A 21,237-nucleotide genomic window follows, 5' to 3' on the forward strand; every position below is an offset into this window, starting at 1 on the left:
CTGGGTGCAGACATCAGGTGGAGACACAGCCAAGGGATGGGGCTGGCCACTGGAGCTGGCACTACCCCCCACACAGCATGCAGCTGCCTAAGGCACCATGGAACCGAGGGGCAATTTGGTGCTCCAAATGTTGCGGCGCTCCCTATGTGGTTGCATACTTTGCCTATTGGTAGAGACAGCCTTGCCAGTGGCATCCTAAAAAGCCTAGTTTTGTGTGTAAGACTCCAAGCAAAGCAGGTAAAAAAGTCTGTGGAATAAAACCCTTCTCTCACTACATGTAATCTTCCTTGAATCCTGTGGGAATCCTGTGAAGTGATGAACTTTTAGTACTTCTGACTGTAACAAAAGTCTACGGCTTGACAAGCTGCCAGTGTCAAGTCCTTGGGACACAATCCAGCAAAACACTTAAGGCATCTGCTTAATTTTAAACAACCAAGTAAGACCACAGAAGTTAACTGGACTATTCCTATGCTTAAAATTAAGCACTTGTGGTGTATTGCTGGCTCCGGCCCAGTCCAGGCTACAGCATGTCAAGGTGCTCAATTCCTATTTTAAACAAACGTAAACACAAATAGAAAGTCAAACTGGAAAAGCTTCCTCCCCAAACCCTGCTGCGCTCCACCAGCCCCCACTCCGCTCCGACACTGCTCCCGCTGGCCCCTCAGCTCCTCCCCACCCCGCCACTCCGTGTCGCGCTGGGAACATTTGGGGGCAGGCTCGGCCACGCTCCGTGCAGCCCCGGGTGGAGGGGTGAGGTTCGCAGCCGCTCCGAGCATGGGCAGAAGCACCGGCGGCACATGCCGGGGCTGGGCAGGCGGCTCCGCGGCGACACACAGGGGCGGGCCGGGGAGAGGTGGTTGGAGCTCCGGGAGCAGGGCGGGGCGCGGCGCAGGAGCCTCCCTGGGCGAGTCGGCGGCAGGCGCAGCGCGGGCACAATAGGGGCCGTTCTGCAAGTGACGCTGCGGTGAGTAAAGTGGCCCGGGAGCTGCCCGCGGGTCAGCCCCTGCCTTGTCCAGGCCGCAGGGGGGCTGGGGCGCGGTGCACTAAGGCCTGTGTCTCTGTGTGTCTGCAGGGCAGCGGTCGCTTCCACACCGGCCAGAGAAGGCGGGCGCAGCCAAGGTAGGGGCAGCGGCACCCGAGGGTTTCGCCTGCCAGGCGGGGCGCAGGGAGGGGGCTGGGGCTGGAGGGTGCGCTGGCTCTGGAGAGGGGCTTGCTTGTCGGCTGGCCCCGGAGCTACGAAGAGTGAGGGGCTCAGCCCCTGCCCTCAGTGCACATGCAGGAGCGGAGACCTCAGGAGGGCAGTAGGCGCTGTCACGCGGGACGGCGTGTGGAGCGAGTTCAGCTCCCTTCCCTTCACCTTCGCAGAGCTAGCGCCGCGTCGCTGCAGCGCCTTTGCTTGTCTCGAAGTGCGCTGTGCACGCTGGCGCACTGCGGGCGGCGAGTTTGCTGGTGAGAGGAGCGACTGTCTAGAACTGTGATACGTTGATAAGCTTTCGTTTTAGTCAAATCTCAGCAGGGTCAGTTTATTTTTCAAACCCATTCTTATTGGAGAGACACTAGAAACCTTAAGAAAGTTTTTTTTTTTTAAACAGCGAAGGCAACATCAGTAGAAACCTATCACCTGTTACAACAATTAAAAAGCTTTTATTTTAAAAGAGGGGAAATAACCGAGATGTATGGCTTAATATATTGTGTTGAACTGCCTTTAAGGATCATGTGCATGTCAAAGACGTTTCCTCTGAGAATCCAGTCCTGCATTTATTTAAAGCAACTGGTATTTTTCAGTAGACTTTAATAGATGTAGAATGAGGCCTTTAGTGCCTGGAAAATAAAATCTTTATAGGATTAAAAAAAAAAACCCTAGAGTGACTGACTTTCATTATTAGTAACTTGAGTGGATCTATTAAATTTTCATAATGCAAAAGGTACGGACCCTTTTAGGCAATAAATGTGTTTGTTTTTAAGATTGATGGGTAGAGGGCAGAGGCCTCGATCTGATACTGCTGTATGGAAGAGGGAGGGGTTGAAGATTTTCTTGGATTGTTTATTTTTACAGCAGGGTTTTAAAAGGGAAATATACTGTATATTTTTTCAAAAAGTGTTTCTGGTAGTTTTTTTTAACTCCACTACTATAGTCGAGGTGTATTCTAAACAAATTCGTTGAGAATTTGTACTTTCTCTCAGCACACCAGGAAATAAAATTAAAATGGCCTGTTGAGGAAGACTAAAGTTTGTGGCTACATTTGTACCTAGAGATTGTCCCTGGAAATGTAAAAATATATTGTTCAATAGCTTTTTCCCTGTCTTCCTCTTTAGTTTGTAAAAATGTGTACATTTCTTGAGTGCTGAAGTTATTGACAGCAGGATTCTTGAGCTGTTAGAATTAATAAATTCACACAATCTTATGGACTCTTGAATCCCTGTTATGACTGCAACTAAAACAAACAATCTTTTGACTAAATGCAGGCAGTGATATAATAAAGTCAGTGTGGAGGAGAGAATTCAGATGTCTAGATCATATCAGAAAGTGCTGTTACACAAATGTGGTGAAAACTGATAGCAGGCCTATTATAAATCATATTCACATGGGTTTAAGTTGAGATGTGACTATTAACCTCTAGTTGAACTGTACTATTTTATGTCTTATCAGAAATCCTCTTTCCTTTTAGAAAAACAAGACAAGTGTTCCTCATCTTCATTCCCTTCACACACTGCCATGCATAAAAAAGTGCTTTGGATAATGTTGCATTAAAAGTTTGAGTGTTCTATAGCCTATAAGATTAAGTTACTTACCTGTCATATTGGCTAATTTATACTAATTTATCAATGTATTAATTATTTAGATACAGTAGGTATTGGTATTAAGCTGTAATGCAAGAAACCTACAGGCCTGTATCCTGTATGTACAGCTAAAGCTTATTTCAGTAAGTTTGCATAATCAACCTCTGTCCCAGCTATAATGCTTACTCAAATGTCCCTCAGCTTTGGGGGAACCAGATAGGTATAGTTCCTCTATTTTGAGCTGGTTCACCCGACACCAGAACCAGTCAGTAACCGCAGAGACAGCAAAGCAAAGAAGTTGCTAGACAGTTCAGCGTTAATGGTTTTGGGAATGAGATAATCCTCATTAATATGTGGAGTTAAATATCTTCTGATCAAAGACAGCCAGTGGCAAGCCATAACAACTAGCCCACATCACTCAGGTCTAAATTTTTGTAATTGTATAACTAAAAATAAAACGTTCTCAGCCCATTAGCTGAAGGTGCTTTTTCCATTTTGATATTAAAAAGCCAATTTAGATATTCTCATGATCTAACAAAAAGCAAAAAATTAAGAAAGTCTGCTGCAATTTGGTCAACTTGTTTTTCCAGAACTATCCTTAAATGGGTTTTGGTGCAGATCATGTCAACATAAGACTGTCTATAAGGTGACAAAAGGCATAATTATGGTTTCAGTTCTGCAAACCCTACTCATGTCGCACTGGACAATGGTGTTATGTCTACACAGCAGCATTATTTCAGAATATCTGATGTTATTCTGAAATAACCAAATCCGCATTTACACTACAAGCAGTTATTTTGACATAATGTCAAATAATGTCGAGCTGAAGGACTTCTTACTCAGACTCCTGTAACCCTCGTTGTATGAGGAGTAAGGGAAGTTGGAGGAAGAGTGCTCTCAGACTTCCTGCTGTGTAGACAGCGCCAAAAGCTGAAATGAGCTATTTCCGCTTAAGCTGTGCAATTGACATACCTCAAGTTGTGTAGCTTATTTTGACTTTAGCCCCGCTGTATAGACGTGCCCTGGGACCACTAGCAGATTAGGTTCTACATTATGGGCTTGATCCTGCTCCCATTGAAGTCAGTGGTAAAACTTTTATTTGTTTAAGAGATTTAGGATCAGACCTAAGGTGAGTAAAGATGGCAGCAGTGGATCCATAGATATCACATTCAAATCTAATCCTTCCGTTTATTAAGGATGAAATACCCTAATTTTTTCCTGTTTTTAAAAATAATTACAAAAAAAATTGATTAAAATGGGAGTGCCACTTTCTTTGGTTTGTCACAACTGATTTGACTGAGTTAAAGACACGTAGTTATCTTATTTTTCTTTAAAAAATGTTGTGACTAAAATGGAGGAACTGTAGCTTTTCAAAGTTTTACATTATTCAGAAAACAGTTTGCCTTTCAAGTGACATTTCTAACAGGTCCAGTACATTAAATAAAATGTGGTTTTGGAGGGTTTTTTTGGCTTCAATTAGTTTACAATCATTATGGAATTGTTGCTTACAAGTCTATGGTAACATGACTTAAGGTGGTGGTTATCAGTAAAGCCTCTAAATTGATCTATCCTTAATGGAGGACGCAGCAAAATGTACAATGAAATAAAACTTTCTATTTCTGTTGTCATCTAAAGGTGCTTTTGTGTTTGAAGTATGGAGATAGATTGTAATGAGTAATTTTGACTTTCTCTGCCCAAAGTTGAAAGGATTAAGGCCCTAATTCAAAAAGCATCCTTTGAGGAAGGGAGCTCAAACAAATGCTGACATTACTCACCTGAGCCTTCTTTGGATAAGTGACAGAAATTTACTAAGTATAAAGATGGACATGACAACCACCACAGTGAACATGATGGTGAATTCCAACACTGGTGAATATTGTGTTTAAAACAAGGGGCTATGGTAATAGCTGTCCTGACTTCTCTTCCTGTTTGGAAACTCAGGTTGCAGTTACTTCAATTAAGCAATGTTGGCTTCTTCTTAAACCAAAGACTTTGATTTACATACTGTGTCTCTTGAGATGCTACACATGCTGCTAATTTGAATACCATTGGAGAGATGCTTTAAAATGCTTTGACTGGCAAAAATGTGTAGCACAGAGTTCCCTCACAGTTAACTACCAAAAAAATCTGTTCTTTTCATGTGGTCATGATAAATTCAAAGAGCTCAGTGCAGATTAACTGAGAGAAGATTAAGGGTGACTTGATTAATATACATGGGGATCAAATATTTAATAATGGACAATTCAGTCTAGCAGGAAAAGGCATAATATGAGCTGATGGCTGGAAGTTGAATCTGGGCAAATTCAGACTGGAAATAAGGTGTACATTTGATTGTATTAACAAGGAGGAATCCTGTGGCACCTTAAAGAATAAGCACATTTATTTAGGCATAAGCTTTTGTGGGTTGGAACCCACTTTGTTTCCAGCCCATGAAAGCATATGCCCAAATAAATTCCTTATCCTTTAAGATGCCACGGGATTCCTCCTTGTTTTTGTTGAAACACACCAACATGGCTACCACTCTGAAACTTCTGACAATGAGAGCAATTAACTGTTGGAACAATTTACCAAGGATTCTGGTAAATTCTCCACCACTGACAGTTTTTAAATCACGATTGGTTGTTTTTCTAAACTATCTGCTCTAGGAATTATTTTGAGGAAGTTCTCTGGCTTATGTTAGTCCAGTCTGCCTATATATAACAATGGTCCTTCCTGAACTTAGTATTATGACCATGGTTTTTTTTTAAAAAAACTAAACCTTCAATGTGAAAAGATACCACCACACTATAAAACTCTTTATTTTAGAAGAAATGTATACCCTAATAGAAGAAAAAGTATTTTCTGCTGCTTTGTGGTCTACCCACATTACCAAAAAAACATGTTTTCATGTCTATCTTCCACAGCTTGTATGAAGACAACTTTGATAATTGTTTTTATGTCATTTTAAAGATTTGCATTTTGGGGGGGCTGAGGAAAGCAAAGGACAAAAGTAACAATGCTAAAGCAAAACTTTCTGGGGGGGGGGATAGAAAAATAATACTAGCATAATTCTTTGATAGCAAGTAGAATAAAGCAAATATAAAAAGATCAGTGATATTTCTGTAACACATATAATTATCACAAAACAAAGGAAATTCTGTGTCTGCCAGTGAGATACCTTTTTCCATGTAGTTATTGATCATATTAGGGATATAAATGACTAGTCCAATAGTTGACTACCTGATAAGCCTAGGCACTAAACTACTTGTTTTTCCTCCCCGTTCTGCCTTTACATCAGAGGCAGCAAGGTGGGGGGGAGCAGGAGCTGGTGCCGGGGGAGATGGCTTAAAAGCCAGTTCCCCCCAGTACTGTCTCCGCCATGTGGGGCAGGAGGCAGAGGTGCAGCAGTCCAGGACCCAACAGGAATCAGGACTGCTCATTCCTGGCTCTCATCGGCTTCCAGGCTGCTGTGGCTCTGCATTTTAAATGTCGTAAGAGCTCGTGCCGGGTCTGGGACCTACCCCCACTGTGGCTCTGCAGTTTAAATGCAGTAAGAGCCGGGCTGCCTGTGCACCCAGCTCCTACTACATTTAAACTGCAGAACCGCAGTGAGGCCCCTTATCGACTAATTGTGTAGTAGATACAAATTGTATCGACTACGCGATTAATCAGTTACGCGATTCTTAACATCCTTAGATCACATGTGGGATTCCTTTATAGGAATTCAGTATTCTTGGTTCATCGCCTAACATCCCTTAGAAATTTCATTTTTCTACCAGTATGGAGGTTATCATTGTTATTTTAGAAGTGGGCTCCCCCCTCCCCCTCCCCCGTCCATGGAATTAACTGGTTGATTCATTAACTTCTGAGGTAAAGGCTTTTATATCAATATTAGTTGTACAAAATGTTGCAGGAATGATTAAATTAGTGAATATAAAAATATAATGGAAATGAAAAGAATAAAGTAAACAATGCATATTATAGTTCTAGGAAAAAACTGTGTCTTTATAGAACAGTTTGAGGCTGTGTTAACTACTATTTACATTTAAACAGTGGTCAAGATCATTAAAGTTGCCAGAGAAAATGGTGGGAAGCAAAGGACGAGCAGATCATTGCTTCTGACCAGTTAGGGAACTGAGACTCCTGAAGCTTAACCAGAAAAATGAGTAGCGGTCACTTACCCCTGAATTTTAAGCATCAATAGTATCTAGAACTTCCTAAAATGTAATAACTTGGGGCTTAGAATATTTTCCTACAGAGAGAAATGCTAATATACTACTTTTTCTTTTATGTTAATTAGCTTTTAATCTTCCATTGTACAAAAGAGGTGCCTGTGTAAAATGAATAGGATTTGTATTTGCAAAGTTGAGCATGATGTCATGTTTTGGAATAGTAGGCTATGTAGTGGAGACATGTATGCAAACAACCAACCCTCTATTTGTTTTCCATTTAAATTTCAGTTTGCATACACAGATGGTGGAATCTGAAACAGTTTGAGATATGCCTTGATACCTTACAGTAAAGAGTAAGGAGTAAAAGGTCCCATCCCACAGTCCTTACTTACATGGGTAGGCACCCGGAAAAATATCTGAACTACTCAAGTGAGTAAAAACTGCAGGATTGTCTCCATGACTTGCACTGGATCTGTCAGCTGTAGTTTACTATTTTCAGGCTATGTTTCCTCCACCTATGACTGACACATCACATCATCCCTTTAGTTTCATTTTGTTTTAGCAAGGCATAGCTCTGTTAAATAGAATTTTGAAACTGCTTCAATTGCAAGATCAGGGTGACTCTCTTTTTCAATTGGCTTAGATTTCTTGTTGGCAGTATCTTTTAAAAAGAGTTCAAATTAATTTCAGGTCCTGTGTTTATCCCCAACCGCCTCTGCCCTAACCACATTTCCTATTTTTAAATAAATGTTTTCCTGTCCCCTTTTGCTGAGTGGAAATACCACAAATAGAGATAACAGACTAACCACAAAGAGTTGTCAAGTCTACAAAAGGAAAGATTTTCCCCCTTAGCCATCTAAGATTACTTGAAATCTTAGATGTTACTTATAACAATAATAGGTAGTATATTCATAATCATTGTGCGGTTTTTTTAGTTGTCCACTAAAATTCAGGAGACAGAGTTCAGATACTATCTCTTCCAAAGGTTCTATGTTATGTAACTATAGTTATGTTCATTCAGGGCCTTTATACCAAGCCTATAGAAGTACTGATAATTTAAAAAAAAACATCTGGGTTTAAGCCTTGATTCAGCAAAGCACGTTTAACTTTAAAAAACCATAATCTTAGCCATTGGCGTCCATGATGCCATTAAAGTTAAGCATATGCCTTGCTGAATGAGGTCCTTGCACAGGAGAATGACATTTGGCAAGTACTCTAGTTTGATTTTTTTTTTTAAACACACTTTCCCCTCAGAGTTGAAAAGGTTAGATAATGTTTGAAATGTTAAGGTATTCACAGTGTGCCTACATTCTACAAGTCAAATACAGTTTGCTTCTTACACACTTATGTACCTGGAAAAAAGGAGGGACAAGTGGAAGTTACGCCATTCATTCATTGGGCTCACCAAAGTCTCTGCAGACTCTCCAAAGTCATTTCAGGAGTGTTCCAGCAAAAGGAAATTTTTCACTTGCCCAGTTCTCTGTAGGGCTGTAGTCAGGATAGAAAACAGGCCAGATTAACACTGCTTTTGCAGAATTAATATGCCATTTTGTGACTTGATTTTTTTAATCAATATAGGGACTGATTCAGAATATTTGTTTTTAAACTTTAGGACTGTTAAGTCTGACACTATATAGCGTATTTGTATCACATGTCTTTAGCATGTCAGTCATGGTAAGTCTGCCTCTGACAGGGCAGTCACAACACCATGGAATACTATTATAAATACCTTCTTTGTTATAGCTTCCTTGCTCTAATATTCAGACAAGTTGGTTGGCAAAAACAGCATACCAGGCTGCAGCTGAATTCTGAGCAGCATGATCTAATATATGACAGTTTCTTTTTTAGCCTGTGGGAGGAAGGTATTATCATAACAGGTGTGAGGTAGCATATGTTGTGCTTTAGGCTTTTGTTAGGATATTGTATGGTTTGTTTACATGTCTGATTTCTGTAATGCATAGTCTTATTATAGGTCATTTTCAGACCTCAGTTTTCATCTCCTATAGATGAAGAGCCATGCAGTGGAAATGTCTGTCTGAAACCAACCTCTTTCTATTCTAGATATGGAAAAAAAAATTAGAGAAGTTTCCTCGATGCACTATTGTTCGGTCCAGGGATAGTTACTGACATGCAGTTTTAATATCAGCATTTAATGCCTTTTGTATTTTACTCCATATAATAATCCTTTACACCTCCACAGTACCTTATTCAAGAATCTAAGTGCTTTTAAGTATTGCAAAGACACTGAACTTAAATTTTCAAATGGAAGTATGATTTTTATATCTTAGTATTGCAAGAAGCACTGCTGTTTAGAAAGTATTTTTTCTCTTGTTTTACAGTGTTCACTGTGTACATTTGACAGTACTTTTTGGACAGTTAATCTATCTTTAAGTGATTTGTACAAGATAATGCAACTCAGTGGCAGAGTCTGCAATAAAACTCAGAACTGCTGCTTTTATTACCATATATTTAAAAAAATAGTGAATAGTTTGGCAAATACAAAGCATATGATAAATTGTGTAGCTATATTGAACTTTAATATTTGTCATGCATAACTGAGCCATCACATTCCTTTCTATATAAATATGGAAATCATTAAGTTTTATTAATACGAAGATTCTTTAATTTTGTAGAGTCAAATACTATTAGCTGTTCGTTGGCAGGTTCCAGTTATATTTGTGGCTATTTATGCAAGAATGTAGATGTAATATTGTTAAATATTTATGGTTGTACCCATTAACTACAGAGGCATTTTCCCAAATACTGAAGAAAGACATAGGCCATGTCCCAAAGAGCATACAATCTAGAAAAAAACAATTGCATATAAGGAATGCAGATTTTTCACATTTTATTAGCATTATGTGAAACAAGTTAACATGATCAGCATGGCAAATACCTTTGCCTCCTTTAGTTCTGTAACTGAGTAGTCTATGTTACTGTTTTTCTGTGGGACTAGTAAAATGTACCTAAAAGGACAAAGAAATCGGGCTTAAGGAAAAGCAATTGACCAGCCAGTCTGCCAACAAAAGAAATTCTCAGACTAATTCAAGATGATGTAGTTTGTCTCCTCCCTTACCTTTTAAGGCAGTAATAGGGTAATCTTAAATATGTTATCCAAAAATAAATTATGTCCTAAAGGCAGCTAATGACTTCAGTCAAGAGCCCAAAGGATCAAAGAGATCCAGCATAGCCAGCTTGTCTGTAGAAGTAACAAGGGATGACTTAAGTGAGCGAGGTGGCTGCTCAACTGTTTGTACAGTTTCTTAAATAGTCTCATTGCACAGCCCTATCATCTTACTTGGTAATTTCATTCAAGTTTAAAAAAACCCACTAATGAAAACTGCAGTAAAAGCATATTCTATACTGTTGGGCTATGTCTACATTGGCAAGATTTTGCGCAAATACTCTTTAACGGAAGAGTTTTTGCGTTAGAGTATTTGCACATGAGAGCGTCTATGCTGGCACGTGCCTTTGCGCAAGAGATGTGCTTTTGCGCAAGAGCATCTGTGCCAGTGTAGACATTCTCTTGTGCAAGAAAGCTCTGATGGCCATTTTAGCCATCGGGCTTTCTTGCGCAAGAAATTCATGTTGCTTGTCTACACTGGCCTCTTGTGCAAGAACAGTTGCGCAAGAGGGCTTATTCCTGAGCGGGAGCATCATAGGTCTTGCGCAAGAAGCACTGATTTCACACGTTAGAACGTCAGTGTTCTTATGCAAGAACTCCACGCCTGTGTAGACAGGCAGCATGTTTTTGTGCAAAGGTGGCCGCTTTGGCGCAAGATCGCGCTAATATAGACACAGCCTTGGTGTCTTGAGTGCTGCTTAATAGAGAAGATCTTTAGCATTTTTTGGTAATTAGGTAAAGCTTCCAAAAAGTACTTAAGGGCTTGTTCCTGCCTCTTCTGAAATCCATGGAATTTTGCCATTTACTTTAATAGGAGCAGGACCAATTTCTGCCATGGGACCTAATTCTGCAGAGACTTAAGCATACTGGTAACTGTGCATACAAGTAGTCCCGAGAGAGGGGGAGCTGGGGGGGGAAGGAGAACTATTTCTACACTAGGGATGTTAAATTTCATTTAATCAACTAATGGACTAGTCAGTAAGTGAGAGAGCCACAATGGGGTTCTCAGAGCCAGAAGCTAACCCCGCTGTGGCGCTGCCTTTTAAATGTATTGAGAGTCTGCCAGCTCTTAATGCATTTAAAAGGCTGGTGCATAGTGTGTGTGGAGGGGGCGGTGGAGGGGAGAGGGAGAACCTGGTGCGAGCCAGGCCAGCTGATTCCTGGCTCACGCCAGGTCCCCCCTGCTGCACTTCTGCTTTTTAAACATATTAATAGCTGGCAGGCTCTTAATACGTTTAAAAAGCAGAGGCACGGCTTCTCTGGGCACAAGTCGGGAATCAGCTGATTCCAAGCTTGCACCTTGTCCCCGCTACCCTACTGCCTCCCGCAGAGATGGTGCTATGGGAACTGGCTTTTAAGCTGGCTTCCCCTAGCACTGGCTCCTGCTCCCCCCTTTGCTGCCTCTGATAGAGTCAGCAAGAGGAGAGGGAAGCAACTAGTTGAAGGACTAGTCTACTATACAATAAGCTTTGGCATATCAGATAGTCAACTAGTCGCTTACGTCCCTAATCTACACTGCAATTTAAAAACAACTATGATTGGCCCATGTCAGTTGACTCAGGCTACTGGACTGTTTAACTGCAGTGTTGATGCTTAGGCTAGAGTCTGGGCTCTGGGACCATGGCAGGTCGAAGGATCCCAAAGCTACAACCTGAGCCTGACCATCCACATTGCAATTAAAACTAACAAACAGCCCTGTAGCCTGAGCCCCCACATGCTTGAATTGGCTGATTCAGGGCAGTTGCAGGTATTTAATTGCAGTGTAGATATACCCCTGAAGTCAATTGGACTGCTCATATGCATGAAGTCACTCATATGCTTTAATCTTTGCAGGGCTGAGACCCTACACTCTGATTCTGTAATGAGTTCTTTGTAGCTTGGATTGCAGCCTTAGGGCCCAGCTCAGGAAGATACTTATGTGCCTAACTTTAAGCATGTATGTAGTAGGGATGTAAGCGACTATCTGATAAGTATATGCTTAACGGGTAGTCGAGTAGTGACTCTACTAGTCGCTTCCCCCTACTTGTTCCCTCTGTCAGAGAGGCAGCAAAGGTTGGGGGGAGCAAGAGCTGGTGCTGGGAGAGCTGGCTTAAAAGCAGGTTCCCCCAGCACCATCTCTTTGGGAGGGCAAGGGAGGCAGAGGCTGGAGGTGGAGGGAGGGGGAAAGAGACCAGGTGCGACCCAGGAATTAGCTCTCCCGGCTCACACCTGGTCCTAGACTCTGTGCCTCTGCTTTTTAGAAGTATTAAGAGCCACTAGGCTCTTAATACATTTAGAAAGGTAGAGCTTCAGTAGGGTTAGCTCCCTAAGTCTGGGAGCTAACCCTGCTGCGGCTCTGCAGTCCCCCCCCCCATCGACTAATCGAGTAGTAAATGAAAATTCCATCAACTACTCAATTAGCTGTTTAAACACAATTTAACATCCCTATTATGTAGTCCCATTAAAGTCCGGTGTGTGTTTAGGTATCTTCCTGAATTGGGGCTTTAATCAGGCCTTGTCTATACTGGCACATTTTGTTGCCAAAAAATGTCTTTGAGACAAAACAGAGTGTTTACACTGCAGTGTGACTTATCGAAAAAACACCCAGTTTCAGTGAAAAAAAACTTCCACCCCACAAGAACATTTTTTTTCTTCCTCTTTATTGTCAACAAAGAGCCATTATAGACTGCTATTTGTTTGTAGCAAGGTTAGTTTTTCATAGTGCCTGCCTTGGTGTCTGTGTTCAGAGTTTTGTGATCTTTGCTGCCTTGCAGGGATGCACTCCTCCCATGTCAAAACTCCAGGAAGTGTCTGACAGCTGAGTAACCTGCTCCATTTGGGGAACAAACAATAAATAATTAGAATACTCCTGTTCTGCCCTGCTAGGAACATAGAGGCAGGTAGGCCGCTGCTACAGGGGGAGGGCTGGAGAGACTGCTGTGCTGCTTTGACATTCCTTAGCACAGAGAGCTCACAGAGCTACAAGGGAATCCCAAGAAGAACAGGGATCAGCTCTGTTTCCCCACAACACTGCACTGTGTGATGCTTACCCATATTACCAATACCCTGTCATCAGAGCAAAGCAACGTGGCCATGAAATGCCGACAATGGGAGGTTTAAAAACTGGTTTGACCGGTTTTGATGTTTGGCAACTTTTGCGTGTCATTAGTACTTCTGTCCCAAACCTTTGCAGTGTAGACAGAGCATCAGTTGGAGTGATTTGTGTGTGAAGGAAGCTCCCTGTAGTAGGTGCTGCAAACGTAACAGGAGGGCATCCTGATGTATGTAGCCTATTTCTAGAATATTCTGTTGCAGTTCGGAATTTCATACTGTTTCAATTTCAGCTAACTGAAAGCTACTGAATATACTCGTTTATTTAAGTCTTCTGAAAATTGTCCATGGTTCTTTGTCTCTGCCTTGCAATGTAGAAATACTTATGTTCTGAAAGAATAGCTAAATATTTAAAACAGTATTTGTAACTAAAATGAAAGATATTCCCCATGACAACACATTTGAACACAGAATGTTAAGGCTTTTCCTTTAATTTCCTTTAGAATAAAGTATGTCTCAACCAAGAAGAATCCCCAGGCATTTTGTTCTCTCTCGTAACCAAAGTGGAGCAGCAGTACCAAATGAGGAAAGCCACAGTAGACTCTTAACGCTTCCAGACACCATAGAGCAAATGGAGTTGAATATCAGGTATCATATTGTACTAATTCTCCCCACACAGACCTCCTCCCCCCATCAAGAATATTTATTGAGCTAAATAATTAGTGAAAATTCATGATACACAAAATAAACATGGTTGTAGGTGACCTGTAGCCCTGTTATGCATTAGACGATTTCACCTTTCATGTTCAGCATGAAGTCACAGATGTGGCTATTCATTAGGAGCCCAGCTGTTGTAATAAGCAGCTGAGGAAGCCATGTTTTTACAGTTTCCTAGCCACCTCTTGTGAGTGGAGATTTGGGGGAAGAGACTTGGCTTTTGTTAATGGCTTCTGAGATATATTTTGTTTCTAGGGGTCGTAATCTGTCTTCTGTGCTTGTGAATATTTTTCTATGTTGTTTGAGAAATAAAACAAACATTCTCCTCCAAAAAGGAATTGTAAACTGAACACCTGTGTCAGTGGCAAACATCTACCTGCTTTCCTGCCATGGATTTATCCTTCTTGCCTTTGAAACCCTGTTTCAAGTTTTCCTGAGATTTTTTCCATAAATCTTCCAGTGCAAGACTCCATAATACAGTAGATATTTGCATACCCCAACTACTGAATATATACCATTAGCAGAGGGATATAAAAAACAATTTCCCCCCAATTTCTGTGATCCAGTATTTTACAAGTTTCCTGACAAATTATTTTAATGTCCATTTAGGAATATGCAGTATTTTCAGATGTTTTGTAGCATAAGGGTAGCATAATTTATTTGCTAGACTGCACTTGCTTTCCAGAAGCTAGCATTGGCAGAACTGTCCACAGATAATAACAGTATCAGTAATAGACTAAGACATCACTCATCAAAATGCTGCACAGAGTAAGAATCTGTACTATAACTTGTTTTGAAGATTACTTAATTCTGATAGATCACCAAAGGAAATTGATTTGAGCCCACGGTCTACAAAGAGGTCTGTTCAGCCCCAGCAATTGTCTCTGGAAGTTGGCAGTAAGACATTTACACTGTCATGACTGGTAATTTAAAAGGTCAAGAGAGGCAGCCTTTTAAATTACAAAGGGTGTGATTTTCAAATGTGCCTAAATGATTTAGGACTTCAACCTGGGTTCCTAAGTCATTTTTAGGCACTTTTGAAATTCCTACTTCAAATCCCAAACCATCACGCTTTGCACTTAGTTACTCCTTTATATAACAGATATTCAGGATGCTTTATAAAGACTGATTAACAAGATACACAGTCAATCATGGATGTGTATCCAAGGACAGGATTTCATCATATGTATATGCACTTAGAGCATGGGTTGTTGTTTTTTTTAAATTAAAAAAATGTATGATTACAAGTAGGCTCCTAGCTCTATATTTACTGGGAGTTAGCTGAAATACTTCAAATGAAAATTTATCCTGTCCAAGAAGCACCATTTTCTGACACCATTTTTTTTTCCATGACAAAAGTTAAAACTTAACTTAGTCTGAAACTTTGACATGGCAAACTTGCCATGTTGGAGTTTTCTGATCTCTGGTCCAGAAAAAAGTTTAACTTTTTCAACTTTTCATTCCTATTCAAGAAATGTTGAGATCACAATTTCCCAGGGGACAAAAGTTCTGTTTTTTCTAACACCCTCTGATAGTTCTACCTAAATAAGTGACCTAATTCCAAATGCTGAACACGCAGATAAAATACCTGGTTTTCTTAGGTACCCAATGGGATTTAGGGGCCCAATTCTGGATATACATTTAAAAAGTTCTTGGGGATAAATATTTGTGTCCTACTTGTATGCTTTGTTAGTGAAGTAATTATAAAGTAAGTTGTTTGATAATCAGCACTTGTTTGTAATGTTTTACATCTTGAGTGCTTTTTGACGTATCATAACTGTTTTCCTTTTTGACAAATGTGCTGACTACTTCTTACAGCTCTGCCACCCAAGTTGGCCATCATCTGGCAGTCATTGGGGATGAATTCAACAGCACATACACGAGGAAGTTAGAGGATATGCTGTTTCATCTTGCACGGGGGTAAAACATGTTGGATATTTTCAGTGTTCAGATTGTCATCTGCGGTACTTGATGAAGTCAGTGCGCTGTAATGAGTCATTTTTCTATTGAACCACTAAATTTAAAAATTACCTGTTATTTACTACTGTTAATGTACATAGAATGTCTTAAAAGGAATTGTCCTGGATGTTTCTACTTCTGGTATATTTTTGGGGAGAAGGAAGAGTGGGGGGGGGGTAAGGGAGAAATAAAGAGTTTAATGATACCTAATGATTTCTTTGCTTCAGTCTTCACGGCTGAGGACGTTGGGGAGATTCCCGAATCTGCACCGTCCTTTGTGGGTGGTGAATCTGAGGAACTGTCCCGGGTTGAAGTGTCATTAGAGGAGGTTTTGGAACAAATAGAAAAACTTAATGTTAACAAATCTCCGGGACCGGATGGCATTCATCCAAGAGTTCTAAAAGAACTCAAATGGAAAATTGCGGAGCTATTATCTGTAGTTTGTAACCTATCCTTTAAATCGGCTTCCGTACCTAATGACTGGAAGGTAGCCAACGTGACACCAATATTTAAAAAGGGCTCTAGAGGCGATCCTGGCAATTACAGACCGGTAAGTCTAACTTTAGTACCGGGCAAATTAGTCGAAACAATAGTAAAGAATAAAATTGTGAAGCATGTAGAAGAACATAATTTGTTGGACAAAAGTCAACATGGTTTCTGTAAAGGGAAATCTTGTTTTACTAATCTATTAGAGTTCTTTGAAGGGGTTAACAAGCATGCGGATAAGGGGGATCCAGTAGATATAGTATACTTGGATTTTCAGAAAGCCTTTGACAAGGTCCCTCACCAAAGGCTCTTGTGTAAATTACATGGCCATGGGATAAGAGGAAAGGTCCTTTCTTGGATTGAGAACTGATTAAAAGACAGGAAACAAAGGATAGGAATAAATGGTAAATTTTCAGATTGGAGAGGGGTAACTAGTGGTGTCCCCCAAGGGTCAGACCTGGGACCAATCCTTTTCAACTTATTCATAAATGATCTGGAGAAAGGGGTAAGCAGTGAGGTAGTAAAGTTTGTAGATGATACAAAACTGTTTAGGATAGTCAAGACAGAAGCAGACTGTGAGGGACTCCAAAATGATCTCACCAAACTCAGTGATTGGGCAGCAAAATGGCAAATTAAATTTAATGTGGGTAAGTGTAAAGTAATGCACATTGGGAAAAATAACCCCAACTATACGTACAGTATGATGGGGGGCTAATCTGGCTACCACAAATCAGGAAAGGGATCTTGGAGTTATCGTGGACAGTTCTCTGAAAACTTCCACGCAGTGTGCAGCGGCGGTCAAAAAGGCAAATAGGATGCTAGGAATTATTAGGAAAGGGATAGAAAATAAGACCCAGAATATCTTACTGCCCCTGTATAAAACTATGGTACGCCCACATCTGGAATACTGTGTACAGATGTGGTCTCCTCACCTCAAAAAAGATATTTTGGCCTTGGAAAGGGTTCAGAAAAGGGCAACTAAAATGATTAGGGGTTTGGAATGGGTCCCATATGAGGAGAGGTTAAAGCAACTGGGACTTTTCAATTTAGAAAAAAGGAGACTGAGGGGGGATATGATAGAGGTCTATAAAATCATGAGTGGTGTGGAGAGGGCCGATAAAGAAAAATTATTTATTAGTTCCCTAAATAGAAGAACTAGAGGTCACCAAATGAAATTAATGGGTAGCAGGTTTAAAACGAATAAAAGAAAGTTCTTCTTCACACAGCGTGTAGTCAACCTGTGGAACTCCTTGCCAGAGGAGGCTGTGAAGACTAGGACTATAATAGAGTTTAAAGAGAAGCTAGATAATTTCATGGAGGTTAGGTCCATAAAAGGCTATTAGCCAGGGGATAAAATGGTGTCCTTGGCCTCTGATGGTCAGAGGCTGGAGAGAGATGGCAGGAGACAAATCGCTTGATCATTGTCTTCAGTCCACCCTCTCTGGGGCACCTGGTGTTGGCCGCTGTCGGTAGACAGGATACTGGGCTAGAAGGACCTTTGGTCTGACCCAGTACGGCCGTTCTTATGTTCTTATGTAATGCAATTTGTTTCCCTTGACTGAAGCTATGTGAATGCCACAATTAAAACAAAGTATTTAATTGTTTTTTAAAAATGGGTACCACATGGCAAGAGGGTCTTTAACCATACTGCTGAGCAGGAAGAGGTGTATAAATGCATCACCCCAATACATTTATACTTCAGGCACCCCTCAGATACAATTCTGCCTCTTTCCCTCCTTCCTGATCCATAGTAGGAAAGTAATTGCAGCCCTTGAAAGCATGTAGCTGACTTACTCTCCTCTCCCATAGCTGGATGGGTACTCAGCAGCTAGAGGGCACTTGACTATATCCACAAAATAGGGCCTGCACTTCACACCAAACCTGGAACCAAGATCCAGACAGGTCTGACTTGACCATGAAGCTAGCCTGATTACCCATTTAATAGAAGAGCACAACCCAGTCCTAGATTGCTGCCCTGGGACAAGGTTCATTGGGAGTCAAGAGTAAATTGTTAAAATTGCTCAGCTATATGTTTTAAGGAGTAAGTTTGGTCATGTGGTTAAGAAACTGGATGCTACCCTCCACACCACTGCATACTTCGTTGTGCAACCTTAAGTAAATCCCATTCTTTCTCATCTATAAAATAGAAATGCTTCCTTACCTGGGGAAGGGAGACATGAAAGGATAAATACATTAAGACTGAAGTGGTAAGATACTATAGTGAAGGGGACTAAATAAGCCGATGAAAGAATATATGAAGTACAACAAAATCTATTCTCCCTGTTTCCAGATGATCACGTTTTTGGGGGGTTTTTTGGGTGGAGGTTGTTGGATTTTTTTGGGCGGGGAGTGCACTATTGACTTTCCAAGGTAGAACATTGAGAGGAACTCATCCTTATCCCTTTGCATATTATGTGCAGAACTTCTTTAATTTGCTGAGGGTATTATATAATATACAAGATTGGTCAGTGAGAGGAGGGGAAAAAAGCTTTTAATTTTATGTTCTGTTCACAAGTCTTCCTAATTTTTAGGGAAGTGATGAGGTAGTTTAGATTTATTTAAAAACAAATAATTGTTCCTCCATTCCACTCATTTGTAAATTGAATCTCAATTAGTAGGATAACTCTTATCCCACTCTTGTTTTGTGTGTTAGCAGGATGGCTGTGAATGTTTTAAAAATACTCCACATGCATGTTTGGGAAAGTTTCAGAAGTCTTTTGAACAATGGTTGGACTAAGAGAACTATTGCCCATGGAAGCTGGGTAAGGTTTGTTTGTTTTTTTACATCCTTCCAACTTTCTGTTTTAGGAAAGTGAGTAGTAACAAAAGCAGCAACTGGAGTTTGACTTTTAGGTCCTGTCTTCTTTGAATGCCTAACTTGTTTAGACATCAGCAAGCTAAGCATGTAATGTGACTGTGGAATTAAGCCTATTTTTTTTAGCCTGTGTACTTTGTTCAAGCTTTCCCTGAAAATTCCTTTTGATACAGAAAAAAACCCACTCTATGTCCAAGTGCCTTTAGAGCACTGACTAAATCCTGATTCTGCAATTGGATTCGTGAGGGCAGATCCTTGTGCCTGCCTAGAATCCCTTTGACAGCAATCTAGATCCTGTCTGGATTAATTCATTTGGATGAACCAAGGGACTTTTCAGTGTAAATGGGTGAAACAATTCCTATTCTGGATGAAAAGTTCAGCTGTTGGTTATATTTGTATATATCTTGGGTCCTGAAGAATCCTTAAGTACCTGACAAATTATGGTATACACATTTAATAATCAAAAACTAAAACCCAGGAGGTCCCAATTTTCAGTCCCTTGCTCCAGGTGTTTGTCTACTCTTACTTTCTATTCTGTGTGAATATTACCTTTTCTGTACTACTCATGATTTTTAATTAAGCTTCTGTTTCTTCCCCTTCCCCCTTCATTAACAGATTTCTAGGCTTCTTCTTAAGTCCATGTGCCTGAGGTTGATGCCGGCAGCCCTGTTTGTCATCTTATTTTGGTGGACTGTCAGTTATGGATTGCAGAATTAATATGAAGCATTGCAATAAGAGGTCACTGCTGGACTCTGACCATTGTACTTAACACCCAGGTGGTGGCATTTTAGTTTTTTTTTTAAGTGTTAATGAAATCCCTATTATATTTAAAACCTAGGCTAGTGCTGGGCCACTGCTGTTTCATACTTTTTTAAAGAAAAATGTTTAAAATAATATGGGGTTGTTGCTGGATAACTGCCTGAACTGCTAGTTTTTAAATATATAAGTCTAGGTGATTAGAGAATTTGTCTCTCTATGCAACAAATTACATAATATTTTTAAAGGTAATGTTGGTTTAGAAGGAATGCTGGTCATCCTTTAACATGTACATTGTTAATCTTACAGCAAAGATGAAAATCTTAAAGATTTTTTAATTAAATGAAAATTGTTGCTTGAAATAAGTTTTTCCAGAGTCATTATTTTACTTCTCAAACTGTGGAAGTGTATAGTAGAAGATAAGACAGCACAGTGTCCTTATAATGACTAACATCTTAATTTGTCATCTAACTCTAGCATATAAAATGACAGTTATGTAAGCAACTAAGTTGTCTGAAGCTCTGCCTCTTTATCTTCAGTCCAGTCATGTCTTGAATAGTCCTTTCCCACTGGGCCTGCAAGGATTCCCTGGTAGGACATGGAACAGAAAAGTTTTATATAGGTCAGAGCCTATAATCTTGATGTGAAATCATTGGTGCTTTAGAAGTCAGTGGCAAAACTCTGAGTTTGCTAAGGGCTAAATTTTACCTGTCTGCTTTGAGGTGTCTTCCCCGCATCACTCCTCCCAAAAATTAAAGGGATTATGAAGAATCAACTCCTGGGAATTTATTTTGAACTATATCCTATTATTTTGAAAGCCACAACTGTTTAGTGAGTACAGTTTATGCTAAAACCAGTCCAGTTTAGCAAGTTCCCCCTGTTTTTCCCCTCCCCCATTAAGGCACAGGTGTTATTAAGGAAATTTTACTGAAATGAATAAGGAAAAGGATACTTACGGCATGGTGGCTGTTCAACCTTTGATCGCTCATATGTTGTTGTGGTTCACTGAAATTCTAAACATCTCTGGCTTTAAAGAATTTACACAGCTGGGGCAGAATAGGAAATTCAATTTGTATCAGGTTTCTAAGCATGCCAACTTTTCTCAGTGTGAGGCCTGAGAATGTAAGTTGTCTAAATGGATCCAGGATCAGTGAAATTCTGGTCCATAACCAAAAAGAATGGAACAACATTTTGTTCAGGAACTACAGGCAGTCCCCGGGTTACGTACAAGATAGGGACTGTAGGTTTGTTCTTAAGTTGAATCTGTATGTAAGTCGGAACTGGCATCCAGATTCAGCCGCTGCTGAAACTGATCAGTTTCAACAGCGGCTGAATCTGGACACCAATTCCGACTTACATACAGATTCAACTTAAGAACCCCAGGTGTCCCCAAGTCAGATGCTGCTGAAACTGATCAG

At 40.4% G+C, this 21,237-nt stretch overlaps 1 protein-coding gene across 1 annotated transcript; it reads left to right on the plus strand.

Annotated features, from left to right (window-relative positions):
* Positions 1-803: 803 nt before the first annotated feature.
* Positions 804-21,033, plus strand: LOC149525628 (uncharacterized). Its single transcript, XM_089770043.1, has 6 exons — positions 804-964; positions 1,073-1,119; positions 13,590-13,734; positions 15,622-15,723; positions 18,902-19,010; positions 19,679-21,033. Exons 3-6 carry the CDS (start codon positions 13,598-13,600, stop codon positions 19,778-19,780), a joined length of 450 nt encoding a protein of 149 aa, XP_089626169.1. The 5' UTR covers positions 804-964; positions 1,073-1,119; positions 13,590-13,597; the 3' UTR covers positions 19,781-21,033.
* Positions 21,034-21,237: the final 204 nt, after the last annotated feature.

Source organism: Pelodiscus sinensis, chromosome 1 (assembly GCF_052426305.1).
Source record: "Pelodiscus sinensis isolate ZL-2025 chromosome 1, ASM5242630v1, whole genome shotgun sequence".
In the NCBI taxonomy this organism is placed as follows: Eukaryota; Metazoa; Chordata; order Testudines; family Trionychidae; genus Pelodiscus; species Pelodiscus sinensis.